At 37.9% G+C, this 21504-nt stretch overlaps 1 protein-coding gene across 1 annotated transcript; it reads left to right on the top strand.

The window, feature by feature from the left end:
* Window positions 1-9216: 9216 nt before the first annotated feature.
* On the top strand, window positions 9217-20417 carry LOC307126314 (uncharacterized protein; the record flags this gene model as incomplete). The annotated part of the gene is made up of 2 exons (XM_079816779.1): window positions 9217-9358; window positions 19450-20417. 2 exons carry the CDS (start codon window positions 9217-9219, stop codon window positions 20415-20417), a joined length of 1110 nt encoding a protein of 369 aa, XP_079672905.1.
* Window positions 20418-21504: the final 1087 nt, after the last annotated feature.

Raw genomic sequence — 21504 nt, 5'->3', positions numbered from 1 at the left:
CGCGATTAAATATTTTAATCGTTTGACAGCACTAATTTATATATATATATATATATATATATATATATATATATATATATATATATATATATATATATATATATATATATATATATATATTATTGGACCAACTCCACTGACCCTCTATACACAAATATAAATGACACATTATATTCACTTTTCTGATGAGTTGCTCAATTCTACACTTGCGTCTGACGGCCGCTTCACATCAGAGGCTGTTGACAGCAAAAACTCGTGAAGAAACAGCATCTGTACACAGAATATACAAGACATAAGGTCATACAACTTTTATTTACATTTACATTAGTCTTACTTATTACTAACCTCCAAACAGCAGGACTTTTCTCCAGTTCTTTTCGGCATCGCGTAACGTTAGGCCATTTTATTCCGAGCCAGTTTATCGTGGCCATCAAGGTCAGGCTGCAAACCTCCTGTGAGTGAGAGACGAGGGAGAGAGCGTCAGACAGACGAACAGCAGCTCTGCCTCTGATTGGCTGCAGGCGGTGAACAACACAATCTGATTGGTCACAGACAAGTTGAAGAGACATTTGAATTCCGATAATACTGAACTTCTCAACTCATATTTTCTTGCGTTGTATTTTAGTGTGCTGTTGGTTTAATATAGAATTGTGTGTACGATTGTAACACAATTCTTCTCTGCCAGTGTAAACCCATTAAACATATTTACACTTAAAGCACAACTACACAGGGCCGGACTGGGACACAATTTCAGGCCGGGAAATCCTACATCCATCCAGGCCAAATTTAGAATTTAGAAACACGGACAACCCTATTTTTTCCCTAAATAATTAAAGGCTTTATCTTGAACAGTACCCTCACTTCCCTTTTCCTTTTCTTAATTTTCCCTAATATCTCTCTGTCTCTCCCTTCCACCAGGATCATCAGCCTTATACACTAAGTAAAGAGGAGTACTAGTGTTTTTGGAAATTTAAACTAAAACATTAATATAATAATAATAATGCATAATATATGTATGCATGTATAACGCGTGTGTATTTTTATCGTACCAGTCTCATGCCTCATGTTACAATCAGAACTGAAAATCAACCACCTTATAATTTGTTTGCCCAGAATCTACATCTATTTTAGTAAAAATCAAAGTATTATAGTAGTAATTTAGCAACACTATATTGCATACAATATGTAAAAAAAGAAAAAGTTTCTTATTTTGCTTCTACTCCCTGCCTGGCTGAATCTGATGTGTGATCACTGCACCACAGCGGGTGATAGGTTGATTATCTCCACCTTCATTTGATTAAAAAAAGGGGGGAAAAGTTTTAAACCTCACAAATGGGCAGACATAGGGTGCGTCTCAATCAGCTCCCTAGTTCAGTAGCCAGCCAACGGACTGATTCCCTGACCAGTGTCCTGACTACTGAACTAGGGAGCTGATTGAGACGCACCCATAATATTCTAAATAGTCTAAATGTCAAAAATGTATTCGGTAACACTTTATAATCTAAGGTTCATTAGTTAACATTAGTTAACTACATTCATTAACATGAACTAATAATGAACTGCACTTATAAAGCATTTATTTATCTTTGTTAATGTTAATTTCAACATTTACTAATGCATATTAAAATATTGCTAACATTAGTTAATGCACTGTGAACTAACATGAACAAACCATGAACAGCTGTATTTATATGAACTAACGTTAACACAGATTAACTAATGCTGAACAGAGGTGTTGTTCATGGTTAGTTCATGTTAACTAATGCATTAACTAATGTTAACTAATACAACCTTGTTGTAAAGTGTTTCCATGTAATCAATAATAAACTTCATTTTGACTGTATCTATTTAGAAAAAATCCTAATAAAATGTTATTGCATTATTTTTTGTTGATGTCTGCACTCTCACTTCTGTCTCCCTGCTCCCAGTACCTACCATTTAATTGTGAATATTTGTCTGCTAAATTACTAATGTAACTTTACACTAAATAATATTAATCTCCTTTAGCATAGGCCTACAGTTTTTAAGTGATAGTAATAGGGGCGCTACCGCTAACATTCGCTGGCAGTTCAATACTAATTTAACAAAGAAAAAAAGTACAGTATTTACAGATGAAAATGACCTGCACTTGAAGCCATGAACAGGTCAGTAATTTCGCCACATTTCGTTGTTGCTTCTTGAAGAGCTTTCTTTTTCTTTACCCTTTCCCTCTCTGCTCGACCTGGCCACTTTCTCTCCATCATCAGGTGCTGCTCGCGTTTGGCTGAGGCGTAAAGTCCAATCGGAGCCTTGCCAGTCTGGTCAAGACTAACAGATTCATGATTTATTTGTATTATTAATAATAATTTTATTGAATGCCGAATTCGAAAATTATCACTTTAGTAAAGGCAATAATATAAAATAATTATAATCATTAAAAAAAAAAAAAAAACGCTGGCTGGCAGCAGGCCAAATTAGTCGCCAGGCCACCCCCTGGTGCTCCCGATGGCCAGTCCGGGCCTGCAACTACAGTAGAGTTTGTACACTGCATTTGTTTAAAAATGGGCTTTTAATGCATTAGTCATATTTTAACACTTATTTATTCTTGCTTACTTTGAACACTTCAGCATGAATAAATAACCTTAAACATTACTCAAATTTAACTTTAAATATACTACAAATTAAGGATATTTAATATGTATTTTTAAAATGTGCTTTAGTGCATTGATAGAATGACAAATTTTTAAATATACTAAAAATATATTTAAAGTAATGTTCAAATAAGTACACTTTTAAAAAAGTACACAGAACTTTCATTTTAAGTATATATTTTTTTAAATATATTTTTCTAAAATATACTAAAATACAATTATTTTAAAGTGCATTAAAAGTTACATTGTGAAAATATAAAGTTAATATAATTTTTATAAATTTATAGATGGTACAATTTTTGTTAGTATATTTACAATATACTATTGAAAAAGAGAATATATTTGAAATACAATAAAGTATACTTTTTTTTCACCAGGGTTGTTTAATTTCTCTTTTACCTTTGTATTTATAGCCTTTGGTTTCCTCAGTTCATTTACAGCATCTCATTTTGAACGCTGCGTCTGCCAGAGGTCGCATTTGAAGGCTTCATACAACATCATCAAGGATATCTTATTAAAGGAAAAAGTGACTGTATGAGGTGTACAATACTGTAATTTCTTTCTTAATTTCCAATCTAAAGGTTACTTTTCTTAAATCAGTCCTTCCAGAAAAATGCGGCTTTTTTTGTGATTGTTGCGGGCAAAAATCCTTGATTATGCGGCACATTTTCTTAAAAAATGCGATGAAAAATGCGGGATATTTATGCAATTTTATGCGATAAAATTGCGGGAACTTGCAAAAACTGCGGTTTGATGAGAAAGAGAAAAAAAGCACTACATCACAGAAAGTGCTGGCATATTTAAGTTCTCATCTTGTTTTATTGAAGACCTTAATAATGGCTCAAATTTACAAAACATTTAGTCAATCAAGTTCTGTAGCTTTACAAAAGGAATATGCTACAACTTCTGAAAAAATTAATAAATAACTTCCTGTTTTACAGATGTCGCTATACAAAACAGACATTTGAGTGCTTCCAATGCACAAAGTGCAATCTCTTAAAGGGTTAGTTCACCTAAAAATGAAAATTCTGTCATTAATGACTTCCCTTTATGTTGTTGGACACAAATTAAGATATTTTAGTTGAATTCCGATGGCTCAGAAAGGCCTCCATTGGCACAATGTACACTCTCAAGACCCATAAAAGGTAGCCTACTAAAGATGTCGTTACAAAGTCCATCTCACTACAGTGGTTCTACAATAACTTTATGAAGCGACGATAATAGTTATTGTGTGCAAAAAAAACTAAATAACGACTTATATAGTGATGACTGATTTCAAAACACAGCATCATGATGCTATGAATCAGAGTCGATTCATGATTCGGTCATTCGGATCGCGTGTCAAACTGCTGAAATACGTGACTTTGGCGATCCAACCCGCTGAATCGACTCATTGATTCATAACGCTTCAAACCGCTGAATCAACTCATTGATTCATAACGCTTCAAACCGCTGAATCGACTCATTGATTCATAACGCTTCAAACCGCTGAATCAACTCATTGATTCATAACGCTTCAAACCGCTGAATCGACTCATTGATTCATAACGCTTCAAAGCTGTGTTTTGAAATCAGTCAGCACACAGGGAAACTGCTTTGCTCTTTTGCTGTTATTTTTGTTGGCCAATGGGAGTTTGTGCTTCATCATGGTTTCACTGGTATCTATGGTTTCTCCACGGGGTTTGAAGCTTTTCGATGACGTTCGCGTCGGGTAATCACGTCACTTCAAAACGTTCCCATGGCAATAGGCGGAAATGGCGGCTCTTGTGTGAAGTAAACGAAAATTTTTCAACTTTCTGCTAATATATATGACTTTTTTTGCAACGAAAATGCGGGGATTATGAAATCATGATAGCCCCGCATATTTTGCACGCGGAAATAGGCAATTTATGCGGCGAAAGTGCGGCGTATTTGAAAAAATGCGGCCCCCGCATGAATATGCGGACTTTGGCTGATTATGCGTTAAATCACGCGATCGCATAATCGCGTTTTTCTGGAGGGACTGACACACTCACACACACACACACTCTCTCTCTCATATACGCACACTCACTCACACACACACTCACACACACTCTCTCTGTCACACACACACACACACACACACACACACACACACACACACTTAACTTTAGGATCTGATCTGTTTGGTAACCATGGTGATGTCACTCAGAGCCTGATTTATTTATTATCATTGGTTGCTTGGCAACAGACCTGAGAGTCGAGCACTGAACTCAGATCAGATGAGATTTATAGACAGGATGAGAATCATAAATCAAGCTCAGATTTGCTGCTGGAATATGAGTTTGTGAAAATCATAAATGTGTCAGATCTGAACTCAAGACTTATGACAGAAATCATATTTACAGTGAACATTAAAAGATCATATTCATAATCCCATAATTTTCTCTCATCAGATTTCCGTCGGTTCACTCTGGATCCAAACACAGTGAATAAAGGCCTCCGTCTGTCTGAGGAGAACAGAGAGATTACTGACACTCACACACCTCAGCCATATCCAGATCATCCTGACAGATTTGATCCTCATCGTCAGGTGTTGTGTAGAGAGAGTGTGTGTGGAGAGAGTGTGTGTGGAGAGAGTGTGTGTGGAGAGAGTGTGTGTGGAGAGAGTGTGTGTGGACGCTGTTACTGGGAGATTGAGTGGAGTGGATATGGTGTGCTTGGTGGTGATGTGTCTATATCAGTGTCGTATAAGAGCATCCGCAGGAAGGGATGGGGTAATGAGTGTGTGTTTGGATATAATGATCAGTCCTGGAGTTTAGACTGCTCTCGCTCCAGTTACTCATTGAGACACAATAACACACACACTGATCTCCCTGTGAAGCCTATCAGCAGAACAGATCCCAGTAGAGGAGTGTGTGCTGATATCTGTAGAGTGGGAGTGTATGTGGATCTCAGAGCAGGAACTCTGTCCTTCTACAGCGTCTCTGGAGACACACTGAGCCTCATACACACACTCCAGACCACATTCACACACACACTCTATCCTGGGTTTGGGGTTTATAAAGGATCATCAGTGAAACTGTGTTGATGAATCAGGACAGACTGAGGAGAGATTCTACCCATAATGCTTTGAGCTCATGATACATCAGTGACAGTGAGACGTTATACGTTCTCTTTGTGTGAGTGTGTGTGTGTGAGTGTGTGTGTGTGTGTGTGTGTGTGTGTGTGAGTGTGTGTGTGTCAGTTATTATTGTAGTGTCCCATAAATCACTGTATTATTCCTGTCACTAATGTGTGATTCAGTGTAAACTCTTCTGTTGATGAATGTGTGAATGTGAATATTAATAAAGTGAATGTGTATAAACTGATGATGATCTGCTCGTCTGTTTTCTCCACGAGCTGAGTTCATCGTGTGTGTGTGTGTGTGTGTGTGTGTGTGTGTGTGTGTGTGTGAGTGTGATAGTGTGTGTGTGTGTGTGTGTGTGCGCTGAATCATGGCAGTGTCTGTCATGTGATCGTCCGCTGCTGCTCTCAGTGGTCATGTGATCTATACGATGACCTTTGACCTTTGAGAGATTTACTGAAATCCTATTTAAACTTTTGATTTTTCTGCCTCTAACTCCTCCTAGAGCTTTAACTCCACATCCTCCAAACTCGGCTCAGAGCTTCAGACTGTTCTGACTCGGTGTGCTGTATCTTTTCAGACTGATCCGACTCACGCTTTTCCTAAAAATGACGATCACAACTCGGAAAAATCCCATTGACTTTCATTGACGGAATGTTCAAATGAGCCAAGACTGTTCAAACTCCAACTGACAAAATTCAAATCTTATTAACTGCCATTCTATGAACTATTTCTAATCCACTGACACTCATTCACCTTCCATTTTATCTTAAGGCATCTTTACACAGCCAAGATAAGGCTATCTATCTATCTATCTATCTATCTATCTATCTATCTATCTATCTATCTATCTATCTATCTATCTATCTATCTATCTATCTATCTATCTATCTATCTATCTATCTATCTATCTATCTATCTATCTATCTATCTATCTATCTATCTATCTAATCTCATAGCAACCACGAAGAAAACCATAGCAACCACCCAGAATACCCTAGTAACCGCATAGCAACCACAAAACATCCTAGTAAATGCGTAGCAACCACCCAGAACACCATAGCAACCACCCAAGTACCCTAGAAACCACCCCAAGAGCCCTAGCAACCACTCTGAATACCCTAGCAACCACCTGAGTACCCTAGCAACCATGTAACAACACCCGGAACAACACCACGGGACTTCACTTCTGCATCTGCTCTGAAACACGCGGTGGTGTGTGTGTGTGTGTGTGTGTGTGTGTGTGTGACTGGAGGATTATCATCCCGGCGATATGATGGAGTCAAACACTGCAATACTCATGTAAAGGATGATATTAATGAACATCCACACGTGATGCTTCTTTGCCGTTGTTTTTATGTGAATAAATGTCAACATTGATGAACACAAATGATGTCCATTAACACAAATGCAGTCTCACACTTCTCAGAACAGTTTTGAATTATGAGCTGGTGATGTAAATATTTCCAGTGTTTCCCCTGGGATTTTTCTCAGGTTGTGATAGACGCAGGTGCAGTAGGCGGTACATTTGGTAAATAAATATAAACAACATTTATTTACACATCACAGCTAGGGTTGGGCACCGAAACCTGGAGCCAATATGGCAGCGGTGCCTTTATCACCGGTATGTGCCGGACCAGAACGCAGATTTCGGTGCCACTTAAATTCAGACGTGCTTTCGCGCTTTGGCTGGTGCCGAGCCAGAGACAGACACACTCCGCCATCATCACATTCACAACTATTCAGTGTTTTCAACCACATCATGTTTATTTCAGGTTTCAGACATTTAAATGCTCATAAGTACAAGCAAAAAACACACACTGATGTCCATGGAAGCGGCAAAAACACTCCTTTCAGACGGTGATAGCTTGACTACGTGTTTTATTCACATCAGACACACATTATATAGTGACTCTATAGTTGACTCTATTCTTCTCCCAGTTCAGCGCTCACTTACTTTCATGTATTTCATGAGACGAAGATAAATTTACGTGATGTAAATCCGACAGATCCGATTCTCTGAGGCGCAAACTAACATGGCGCCGCCCATCGCGCAGTATAGATCAACTAACACACATTCACTCACACGTGTTTGAAAATCAGAATATCAGATGGTTCATGACACAGTTAGCAAGTTTGTGGATATTTTGAATAAAAAAGCAAAAGCGAAATAAACCCGATACAGCTGAGCTGCCAGCGCTATTGTAGCTATTGCGGCTGTCTGTCATGTGAGAAGCACGACGCGTCGCCATGAAACTCATTTTACTCATCTAGTAAAAGCATCTTGATTTAAGAATTTTTAGATATTTAGGCTAGAAACAAGACAAAATTACTAAGTAAGAAGAGCATTTTTTGCAGTGTATATATTTTTAATAAGTATATAAAACCATAGGGAGTTCACTTGCATGCATTTAATTTAGTTAACAAGTTTGAAAATATTTTGTATAAAAATAATAAAAAATAAAACATTTGAACAGTCATGCATTGCAAGCATTTTTTCCCGCTGACGAGTTGTCACTGTTGACGTCACTCTTACCTCACACTCGCGTTGGTACCAACTTCAGACACAATTTTAATCAAATTGACCAGTTTTTAACTACTTCAGAGAAAATGGCAGACAATTTATTTAAAAGACGACAACTGACAAGTGAGGAAATTGAGGAGATTTTGTTTTATTCTGATGAGGAGAATTCTGACAGTGAGGCAGAGAGTGACAGCGATGAAGACCTTCCCCTGAACCTTGAAGCTCTTGATAACACTGAGGGTGGAGACGAGACTTCTTCCACAACACCAGAACATATTTTACCTTCAAATGACGCAGCTGAGGTAAACTCGTCAATCGTAATCGTAATCCTCCTGGCCCAGGCAGTTTTGACGACCAACAGTGTGGTGTGCAAAATCCACCAGAATCCCCCAGTGAGGTCAATGCTGTTAAATTGTTCCTCACTGAAGAAGTTGTCGGAGAAATTGTGGAGGAAATAAACCGCTATGCCTCTGACTTGAAGGAAAAAGTAGTGAGGGGAAAAATGGTTAAATGGGTTCCAACAAATATCCCTGAAACGTACACATTTTTAGTGGCAGTTCTCCTAATGGGGGTGATCAAAAGCCATCTCTTCGGGATTACTGGAGCACAGACCCCATGCTCTTGACACCATTTATCAGGTCTTTGTTCTCACAGGACCGCTTCCTTCTGCTCCTCCGCTGTCTTCACTTCGCAAACAATGCAACAGCAGTTCTCAATGACCCTCTGAACAAAATCTGAAATATTTGTACTGCTCTCACCTCCTCCTTTGGTCGCATGTTTGTGCCATACAGGGATCTGTGTGTTGATGAATCTCTGATGAAGTGGAAAGGCAGGCTAGCATTTCGTCAGTGCATTCCATCTAAACGGCACAGATTTGGGCTCAAGTGTTTTGTTTTGTTTTGTTTTGTGTGATGTGCTCACTGGTTATGTGCAGGACATGATCATTTACTCCGGATCTACCAGTGACATACAAGATGGGGGCAGTTGACAAAGCTGACATGATGACTGGCTTTCTTGAATGCACCAGAAAGTCCACCAAGTGGTACAAGAAGGTCTTCTTTCACCTACTAGACACGGTTTTACTCAACAGCCACATCGTCTACCGGCAAATTACTGGTAAGATATTTCTATAAATCAAAGAATATAAACAAGATAAAAAGTGATTAGATTTTCAATGAATGTAAACATTAGTGTTATAAAGGGTATGCATGGATGTCACTCTCCTGACATAGCATGCTCCTCTCAGCCTGAGTGAGTGGCAGAAGAGCTGCTGCGTGACTGGATTTAATAGGAGAAACTGCCAAAACAACCAGTAAAACAAGTTTCAGTTTAAACTAAAGGTTAGACTCGATATAGTGCTCCTTACAACTGACCAAAGATCTGGTGTTCAATAGATATTGACAAGAACATTTCCTGACATTTATACATGCCTGATTTTGACGCCAGTAAAATACATAAATCATTTGCCTGTGAATGCTTTAAATAAACACAATATACTAGGGGTGCAATGGTAAAGGTTTGGAGGGTTTGGTATATGCACCTCGGGTTTGAAGTCACGGTTCGGTACAGCAGGGGAGAGAAAACTACATTTAAAATAGCTTTTTTTTATTTATTAAACAGTGGTTTACTGAACAAATTGTGTCAGTCCTTAAATTAATTCAATTATAACTAAAAGATTTTAAAAAAATTATCTTCTAATGCAATTTTTATTATTTGCTAGTAAGTTATGCCACACTCAGATAGGCACATTATGCATGTTACTGGCCATTGTTTTAATCTACTCGCATCAAATTCAAAATACATTTTTATGGCCGTACGAGATATTATTCAGCACGTGATGAACATCTCAATGCCGGGTTTGCCTGCGCTGTCGTCACGTTGTTCTCGTGTCTGGATGAAGATGAGGAGCAGAGACTGCACAGCGAGTTGTGTTGACAGTGTTTATTGATTTGGAGAAGAGAAAACTTCAGAATAATGTCACAGAGTTCATTCATGAAGTTGTGTGAACAACGCACAGCATCCGTATACGTCCACACACATGCACACTTTGGTCAGAGCGGCAATATTGCGATTACGGTGTTTACTTGCCTTTTTAATGCGATTAAAATTGGCGTACGTGTGTTCATGCGATTATGAGCTTAATCACATTTTAATCGAATTCACTCCAGCTGACGGTGATGTCACATGCATACCCTCTATTAACAAATGTACAATAATAAACAGACCCACACTGTCACTATTCTATCCTCTCCCTTACGCCCTATTGATGTGTTCTACTGTGAGTAGGAAAGGAAATCAGCTCCTGCAGTTCAGGATGAACCTGATGAGAGGGCTGGAGGAGTACAGCACATCAGGTGTCCATCCAAAGGAGGGCGACCTGCCCTAGACACTCCTCTGCGCCTTACAGCCAGGCATTTTCTGTCTGAAGTCCCTCAGGCCACTCCCCAGGGCAGCAGGACCAGGCGGCACTGCAAGGTCTGCCTCTCCAGCACACGGAAGAGCAAGCAGAGGAGTCTCACCAAACTCATGTGTGTGCCGTGCAACTCTCCCTTGTGTGCGGTCCCGTGCTTTGAGGAGAACCACACACTGAAGAATTATTAATCCTGTAAAAAGTCAGAGTTTATTTATTTATTTGCGTTTATTAATTGTAATTATATTTGTAATTTGTTTAGTATAAACATATGTATATAGTTTGTTTTAAAGATGTTTTTACCATAGTATATTTATTGTTTTGTTTATAATACTATTTTGATTGTTGTTCATTGTAATTATATTTATAATTTGTTTTGTAATTTTATTAGAAAGTGTATATATGTATAATAGTTTAAACAAAAAAAAACATTTAGCTTAAATTGAAGAGATTTAATAAAACATGAATGAAATGTGTACATTTTGCAATTTCTTTTAAACAAATGACATACGTTTGAATTATGCTAAACTTATACAACACATTTCTCACTAGCAAAGCAGAGAAAAGGTACATGGTATTTGACATCATGTAAACATATGTATATATATATATATATATACACACATATACACACATATATACATATACACACATATATACATACACACACATATACACACACATATACATACATACATACATATATACACACATATATATATACATATATACATACATACATACATGCATACATACATATATATATATACATATATACATACATACATACATACATACATATATATATACATATACACACATATATACATACACACACATATACACACACACATATATATATATACATACATATAGATGCAAGCTAAGTGAGGCGTGACCATATAACTTTCCTCTGCTTTCCTAGTGAAATATAAAACTCAGTAACAATATTAACACTAAAACATAAATAATATATAATTTATTCATTTTACGTTTCAAGTCAACTGAACCCTAATAATTTTACCGAATGCACGGAGCATATCTACAATGTGCAAAACGACAAACATGACAATTGAACGTCCACATTATTGAGTACTGTTCGTTTTTACAAGAGTTTTTTTAACCTGATAAGCTGCACCCCCACTTTGGGGCTCACAGCTGAAAACGACCTACCTGAATTAAAACAATTATAGCTCCTGAGAACAGTGTGCTACAGGCACAATTAAGGTATCTTTGGAAAGAAGACACTTGGGACTCTAATAAAAAGCAATCAGAGTTGATATTTCTCAAACAGATAAAAAATTATAATAGTTGAAATGCCTCAAAAATTATTTGCACTACACAGAATGTTGTATTATTTCATGTAAAAATATATGAAAATAGACCTGGAGGAATCCAGTTCAGTTATGGATTGAAAGCCACACGACTTATCAGTTTATAGTTCAAGTTTGAGGAAGATATAATGAAAAATGTGGTTCCTGCAAGCTTTTTTCCAAGACTATGTCTGTTCCATTTCTCCCTCCGCCTGCTTGAGGCACATCCCCAGAAATGACATCTCCCAACTAAAACAATTGCAGTTGCTGAACAATTTGCACTACATGCACAATTTAGACATCTTTAAAAAGAAGACACTTTAGAGTTTATTACCCAAACATTAAAGTAGAAAAAAACTTAGAAAGACAAACAGTTATAGAAGTTGAAGTGTCTTGAAGATGATTTGTGCTACAATGAACACTTTATTATTTGATGTAAAAATATATGAAAATAAGCCTGGAGGAATCCAGTTAGTTAATGAATTGAAAGGCAAAAGTCTCATCAGTTTATATTTAAAATTTGACGAAGATATCATGAAAAATGGGGTTCCTGCATGCTTTTTTCTAAGAATATGTCCAGGTGCCAAGAAACCTACAGGAGACTTGATAACCTAATGTTATGAAGGGTACTGCAAGCTGTTTTAGCCATCATATATGATGCTTGAATGCTTTTTCAACTATAAAATAATAGGCAGAACCATAAGACTTTGTATAAGTGATTTATTTGTACAACAGAACTTATAAAAATATAATAAAAATGAAATATTAATAAAAAAGAGCTAAACTTCTTTGCAACTGAAAATACAACAAGTAATATAAGTATAATAACTATAAATATAACTAGTAATATAAATAACAATATAATATAAATATATAGCTATAAAAACACACACAATTTGCAAATGTAAAAAAAAAAAACATTTACTGGCCTTTTACTGGCGGATTCAGGTCTACAACAGCAAGTGCAGATCTTGAAGAATCTGAAAGCTTTCTTCTCTTTTCTGCTGGTTGGCTGGTGCTTGGATGCCATAGCTCATCTGAAGACTCAACCTGATGCCTGTAGACTGGCAAGGAAAGGAAAGAGAATTAGCACTGCATGTCCTATTTCTGTATAGTTTGCCCATTCAATCAACAATCACACTGTCATCATTCACTCTAATTACAGGCCATCCCATGAACAATGAAACTGATGGGCAGTCGGTTAGACAGCATTCATATTGACGGCCACCTATACATTCTCACACAGCCCAAGCATCAATCTAACGGCCGGCTATACAGTGAGCATTCATATTGACGGCCACCTATACATTCTCACACAGCCCAAGCATCAATCTAACGGCCGGCTATACAGTGAGCATTCATATTGACGGCCAGACATAAAATCAACAATCACACAGATGGTCGGCCGTCCAGAACTTTTCTTTTTTCGTCAATTTGTTTTTTGTAGCACAGGGGAAAAAAATGCATTTTATATATTATATATATATATATATATATATATATTTTTTTTTTCCTGTGTGTGCTAGAAAAAATGCTAAATATCAGTATATGTATAATCTATACTGGTATATTGTAATTTTTCTAGCACACAGAAAAACATAAAATAAATACAGTCTCAATATATACACACATATATATATATATATATATATATATATATATATATATATATATATATATATATATATATATATATATATATATATATATATATATATATATATATATATATATATATATATAACAATTACATGTGTTATATATATGTTTTATTTACACACACATGGGGAAAAATTATATATAATTTTTCCTGTGTGTGCTAGAAAAAATGCTAAATATCAGTATATGTATAATGCATACTGGTATATTGCATTTTTTCTAGCACACAGAAACAATAAAATAAATACATTCTCACACACATTCTCAATATACATAAACAACAACACATAGCGACTCACCGGTATATTATTGGATCAACTTCTCTGTCAACAAGCACCGTCATCGCTGTCTTGACTCTCCTCAATGTTTTCCACATCGCTGCTTCGAGTGAGCTCAAATAAAGCATCTTCAGCACAATACAAACTTCTTTTGACGATCCATTGGATAATAAATTCCGTCCAGTTAGTAAGATTAGCAAACAGTTACTACAAAGAGACCGTCTGTCAGATGACGGGGAGGGGGGTGTGTGTGTGTGTGTCACAGTCACACAGACTACTCGCGGCATCTCGTGGGAGAGCGCGCCACATTCAAATGAATAAATATTCACGCCCATGTGACAAATATACACATGAGAGGTCTCGTTGGAATCGTGTGCTCATTGGCTACATTTTCTGTCAGTCATGACGATTCAATGCTTTTATCGGCTCCAGATAAACAGACATTATCATTGGATGAGCACATCATGACATCAGCTAAACCGAGTGCTATGGTTGGATATTTTTGACTATATCGCGGCTATCTTTGCATGTTTTTGAGTGGGGTTAGTTGTAATATGTTCGTAACATTCTAAGCTATAAACCCATGCCACTTTATGCTACCGGGAGACGGTTTTTGGTGCATTATTTTATTGCATAACAGTCTAGTATGATACTCCGCTCCGCAGAAATGCGATGTAAACAAAGGATTAACCATCAATATTACACCGTTATTGTTTCGTTGGATTAAAATGCCCTATGGGATGTTATTCAGTGGACCCTCACCTTTCCATTCATTCTGGAACTTTTAGCAGTGGATGCGTGTGTGGCTCGTAATTAGGAAACTATTGGTATGTGCTCTGTTTTTCCTATCAATTGTTTTGATGTGTATTGCTTACATTCATGCAAAAATACAGCCGTTATAAGCTTTTCATTGAAAAACAGTGGTCTGTTAAGGGGGGAAGGGGTTGAGTCAATTTCAATATCTTGATCACGACGATGGCAGTTAACAGCAAAGCAGAGGATTTTGTTCCATTTCAAATATCTTTGATTATTTTCCACCTTACAGTTCCCCGTTTGGCACCATTGGCCACAACCATTGAGTCCAAAGGTGGCATTGTCCACAAAGATATGCTTTCTGTTGTGTGTAGATGTTATTCTTCAGACTTCTCGTCCAGACTTGTTGCAAAAGCAGCTGATCAGTTTTCAGCCTTTGTTGTCCTTGTAGCCCTGCATGAGAACTTCATCATTGATATGCAAAACGTCCATTGATTACTTCACACCTCAAGAACAGTCACTCTTTTTGAGGACACAGGAGCGAACTTTTGCTGCAGGTATTCTGTGATTAAGCACAACAAAGAACAAAAGCATACATGGCATTTTTCATTGGTCAGAAGTCTGATGTGGTCATATTAAAATAGTCTCTGGAAATAAGCCCTTAAATCAATATACTTAATAAAGTGGTCAGGGTTTGAGAATAAAAAGAAGATTCCACAAGCTCGTACATTGTTTCTGGGAACATTGAAATAAAATGCATTATAACAAAACAAATCATTGTTGATTTTAAGTCCCCCTTTTCATGAGGAGTATTAGCAAAATATTCAGTGTAACCAAGACTCGGAAATCAAACTCAAAGTTCATGTAACTTTCCACTATTTCGGTGGTAGTGGAATTTGAGCATTTCGGTCTGAATTTCTCGAAGGAAATGTAGCAAAAGTCAGTGCAATTGATACATTAAAAAAAAGATGGTACTCATCAATAAACCATAAAAGAAAAACAACAAATCAATCACATTTATGAAAACATATATATATATAATAACCACTGTGTTTGTTCAGGAATCTTCCAATGTAATTAATGTAGATCTAAATATGATTAGTCATACAATAATGGGTATTCCTGGTAAGTGTGTGTGTGTGTGTGTGTGTGTGTGTGTGTGTGTGTGTGTGTGTGTGTGTGTGTGTGTGTGTGTGTGTGTGTGTGTGTGTGTGTGTGTGTGTGTGTGTGTGTGTGTGTGTGAGTGTAGCTATCTGGATCTGTTAGTGTGAAAAGATGAACAATAGATCTTTAGTGAAGTAACACTTTTAGACTCTGTCATCTTTGTCGTTTATGATGTGTAGTGCTCAGCCTGAATAGATTTGGTCTATTCCAGGTGATGTTGTCGTGAGTGTAGGGTGTGTTCTGTGTTAATGTTTTGGAGATGGGTGGAATCTAATCAATATCAATCTGTGTTGCATAATTTAATTCCAGTTTTTTCACTGGGAGGTCATGTAGACATATTGTGAGGTGTGATTGACCTCATCGAATATATATAAAGATATTCGCACCCATCTCTCACATCTCCAGTTTTGAGATGCAGGGGGGAGGAGGGCCTTTTGGCCGCCGTCCTCCAAGGAATTGCAATTGTCATCCTGAGATAGAAACAAATTACAAATTTAAAGAGAAACAAATTTAGAGAGAAACACAGTTAACTGTTGCTGCTGTTTCTGTGTATTAACACTTAAGACTGTTCTGGCAGTCGAGCCTTCACAATCTGAGTGAAGGATGAATTGGTTATGAATTGGTTTTCTATTGTCTGTGCCACATTTAACTATGAATTGGTTTTCTATTATCTGTGCCACATTTAACAGCACAATTCCCCTCCTTTTTGGCACTGGGAATTGAACCAATGAAAAGTATTATAACTTGCTCAAATTAGAAATAGCAAAGGTCAGAGTTATTGAGTCCTGTTGCGATGAAGACATTTTCATGGTTAATGCAATTGTAATTCACACTGTAGCCAGATGGCAATTCTATGTTCCTGTTTATGGTTTACTGCAGCTATATGGGAAATAGCAGAGCTTCCACTATAGGAGACAAACAAATTCAACATTGACACATGCAACTTGAAATTGCTGTACAATTTCTGTATTAAAGTTATTCCAATTTACACAAGATACATGGCCTAGAATGCGCAGCATCTACGACCTTTATCCTAAGTGTTTCATCACTTACAGTAAAGCAATCATGTGTTTTAAAGAATAAACTTGACTAGTCTATGTGTATCTTGTAACACAAACAACTATTATGTGTAATCAATGCGCACAATGTGTTATACAATTACAAATTTGAAAATACAAACAGGATCATTGCAATCTGGATGTTTTATTATTAAACTCCTTGCTAAGAGGCTGCTAGCCCGCTGGCAAGTGAAGTTAATAGCTGAAGGCCTTGCATGAACACTGCAGTTAGCTCACTGAGAGTTTTACCTGCAAATGAGCGCTTTTCTTTGCCTTTAAAAAGTAATTTCCTATTTTTCTGAAAATACGGCGGAGGTCGCCCGTTACCCAGTGACCAGCATTTTCCCTCGACATGCCCGATTTTCTGACAGGATCTGCAAAACCTGTTCTCTTTGCCATTGGGTTGTCTGCTACGTTCTCCTGGAGTTTCAGTATATTCATGACTCTCGGATGCTTGCAAATCATCCTGCATCCCCTTAAGAGCTAAAATAGACACACTTTCTTGTGCATTTTCTGAACTAAATGCTTCAGATTCATTAGAGCAAGTCACCTCATCTACGAAGTGAACATGCTTTTTAATCCCATTGCTGTTAAGCATTATGGGAGTCATGCACTTTTCAGCATTTAGCTTAGATTTCCATCTATTTTCTATTCTTGAGCCCCAGTCTACTATGGATTGGAATGTGTTTTTAACTGGATCGACGCCATTTGACAAAGCCCGTTGGATTGGGATGCCAGCATTATTTTTCACAAGTTGTAATAACGCGTCATGGTCTCGATCTGCATTTTCTAATCCTGAGTGTTCTCTGTACGTTACCCATAACCGCTCGGCGTATGTCTCAAATGTTTCATCACTCGCCTGTTGGATTTCTAGTATTTTGCTCCAATCTGCGTGTGTCGGTCCCCTCATTTCTAATAATGCCTGTTTTAGTCGTTCATATATGGCTTCGTCTGTTTCGTTGCGGACTCGTTCGATTATGTTGCCAGATTTCATGCCTTCGGTTAGTTTCGGTCTGAGCTCTTCAGGGAGAGTGATAAGTGCTATTTGCCACACGTCTCTAACTTCTAGCTTATACACCGTAGCCTGTAGCATCAATGTTTCCCAGTAGGGTTGAAACGGCCCTTTTCTTGGCATTACTCCAACGACTTGTTTGTGTCTGGAACATTCTTCGCAGGTTAACGGACGGCTGATCGTTGTGGTTTCGTCGTTCGCATTAGTCATAGTTTTAAGCACGGCGACCTTAACAGATTTCTTAGCTGTGTCGTTAGCTTTTGTGCGAGTCTTTATCAGGCTTCGTTGTTTTGGATGTTCAGGCATTAACACAGGAGCTCGGTTATGAGTTTCTCTCTGTGGCCTGTATCCTAATGCAGCATCATTGTCATCATTATCATTTGGCTTTGCTGGTTCAGAAATTTCATCCAGTGCTGCTTGTTTTACTGCGGCCACTGGAAATCCTGCATTATCACAACAATCTTCGAGAGCAGATATGTAATTATTGCCGGTTTGAAGTTTTCCTTGTAACTGATCAATTTTTGTTGCCATATTTTCACGCTGCCTAGCCCACTCAAGTTGCTCGTATGAGACTGATTCGACTTTTGATCTTAACTTTTGTAATTCGTCGGATCGCAATCTTTCAATTTCTTTGATATTTGCTATCGTTCGTTCGCTCTCGACCATTGTCTTGAGATCGTTACGACGAAGCAAATAAACAATTGCAGCGGGGATTTTCTTGTATTTTGACTCAGATTTGAGCTGTGCGCCCTTAGCAGAATACCAGGATATAATTTCGGTGTTACTCCATTTCAGGTTCAATCCTTTATCGCTTAATCGAACGAGGAGATCTTGTAATTGTACGCCTAAAATTGCCATAATTTCCTCATCTACACTGCTGCTGTTATTTCCCTGAAAAGTCATGTTTCACGTCTAATTCTTACACAATATCGGATTTCTACGGTTCCGATCTATGGTGGGCATACCGACCCATTCTAGAAATGTGTCTATATGTGTGAGTTGCAAATAAAACTTTCCCTCAACAATTCTAAAAGGCAAAGAAGGTTTACTTACTCATTCTGGTCGGAGGGTCCGCTTTAATCCATTCACAAGATCAACAGAACAGCTGAGGAAAGAAAAGCTCAAATCTCTTGTTGATTTTAAATCCAATACTTCGCTGAAAACACGTTGCTCGTCTGCTCGCAACATCACGTATTCGGGGTCACCAACTGTAAGACCGCATGAATTCGCTCCAATGATCGGTAGCGAACCGCGGTGAAGGCCTTACGTGTTCAGTGTCTCAGCTGGAAGAATGGATTTGATTATAATATTCTTTATCTGACTCCATTTATCATAGTTGTCGCATTTAGAAGAGAATCCCAACCGAATGTTTGGTCATCTATATTTGATAGTTAATCATACATTTAATCGTTCCGTTTTAACCCTTTGTTACAATTATAACGTTCCACATTGGAGATAGTTAATAATTACAGATTAATTCAGAAAGGATCAAAATGTAACAATTTATTAACAATCAAGTAAATGTAAAATGTCAATTACATCATAGACATAAAATTTTAGATCTTCGCCTCCATAAAACCCCAAGGCATGTTTTGAGTGATTTAATTGAGATTTTAGACCTGCATAGATGGCTCTCTTCTGAAAAAATGAAAAATGTAAGGTATTCGGAACTGCTATCTACAATTATGATGTATACTGGAAAAGAATGTATCGGTTGCATTGGATTCTTTGTCACCTTCCCTTTGATCCACCCAGACCAAGTCTATCCAAATTCCACTACTATTCGCTCCATCAGTATGGTCGTTAAAGATCAGGTAATTAAATGGGATCACCTCACTGGTTATATGACTTTGAAGGGTACTGAGACCTTATTTACCAGCCGCACTTGTTGTCAAGAAACTCACAATTATGTTGTCTGTACATGTAACACATTACAACCTTTCTCTCCCAATGATAACAAGCTTGTAAATGTTCAGTCGTTACATGGTCATTCGAATGCTGTTCAAGTGTCTCATACACAGTGGTGCATCATCAGCGAGATGAACTCCTTCACATATGGGGGGCTAACCTGCCCTGCCAATCATTCCTTCTGCTTGGAAGTGACAGAGGACTTTTCTATAGGTCAGATCAACATCCTTGGAAGAATGCCACAGGATGCAGAGGTCGCCCCCTGGTGGGATGACACCTTTTATGAACATGGAACAAAGGCATTGATCGAAACGATGGACTTGGTACAGAAAGTTATTCTTCAAACCGAGTATCACCTCTCCCAAGCGCAAGTAGAAACAAACTTGGCGCGAAAGACTGCACAGATTCTGTCTAGCACATCCACCAGATCGGCACAGAGTGCATATTCCTGGTGGGACTGGATACTTCGAGGATGTGCTGCTGGAAGCGCACTCATCTTCCTCTTCACGGTATTCCAATGCTGCTACTTCAGACACCTCATCAAGTCTGTGAAAACATCCACCAACACGATCTTAGCCCTCAGCCCACTGCGGCTACCCACCTTGCAAAGACTGAAATGACACCGTCGAAACCTCGTGAATGGCTCACGGTGCCAAGAGGGACAAACTGTAAGGTGGTGCCGATCGGTCTGGGCCGAGAGATGCCGTTCAGTCTGAACAGAGAAACCGTGATTTCCCGGAAACAAAGGACTTTCCCAAAGATTACCATTCGAACACTTCCCCAAATACACAACAGCCCCACCCGAGACACATCACACTGAGACACACACACCACACATTCACACCCTGCACAGCACCCTCTGTATAACTCACTCTCACCCACACTGAAAACTCATTCAAAATCTATGCAACGTTAAATGTATACAATGTGTAACTATGCATGTTTAGTATCATTTGAAACGTATCAGTGCGTCTGGTAAAATGGTCTCATTCTCCTAAATCATAATGCAAACCTCCAAGAAGTTATGTAAGTTGATAAAAATACTATGTCTCACCAAAAGGTGACCCCCCACAGATCATCTACTCAAGTGCCTCCTGTATGTAAATAAATGCCCTCCTTTGCAGATGTCTAGAACCCATTCAAACACAGATCCTGGTTGCCCATTTGTGACCCCCCTGGATGAGGGACCAAAATCTAATTATAACCTCAAACACCACCATTTGTGGTCTTATTGAATTATCTGGGTATTTAAGGGAAGGTGATACAAGAATCGGGGAATCTGTATTGAGATTTCCCACACTGCTTGTGTGTAGTTTTTCATGACCAGGTAAAGATTTCTAGAATCCTTGATTCTTGAATTATTGTTTCTGTATATGATTGATTGATGCTTTTTTACTCTTTGAGTTGACTTTTGATTGATGTTTCTTACCTGGTTAATAAATCGTTATGCTTTAAACTTACTGCAACGCATTTTGTGTTATTAACTCAGTATTTCATGTTATAACCATAACAGTACGGATATCTGCTCAGGTTAGTTTAACACGGACTAAGACACGGTTTTGGTGAAGCTTAAAGAGCACACCGGATCGATGTTTTAGAGCTCCGACTAACACATTGGCACTAGGTAACGTATACTTGGACTGTAGAGGTTGATAGGCTAAACAAGTCTTTCCGTTTAGAACAATAGTAAATAGGCCTTTATCACAG

The sequence above is a fragment of the Gobio gobio genome (assembly GCF_949357685.1).
Source record: "Gobio gobio genome assembly, chromosome: 5".
Lineage (NCBI taxonomy): Eukaryota > Metazoa > Chordata > Actinopteri > Cypriniformes > Gobionidae > Gobio > Gobio gobio.
The sequence above is the reverse complement of the archived record's forward strand: the minus strand, read 5'-3'. Positions and strand labels throughout refer to the sequence as shown.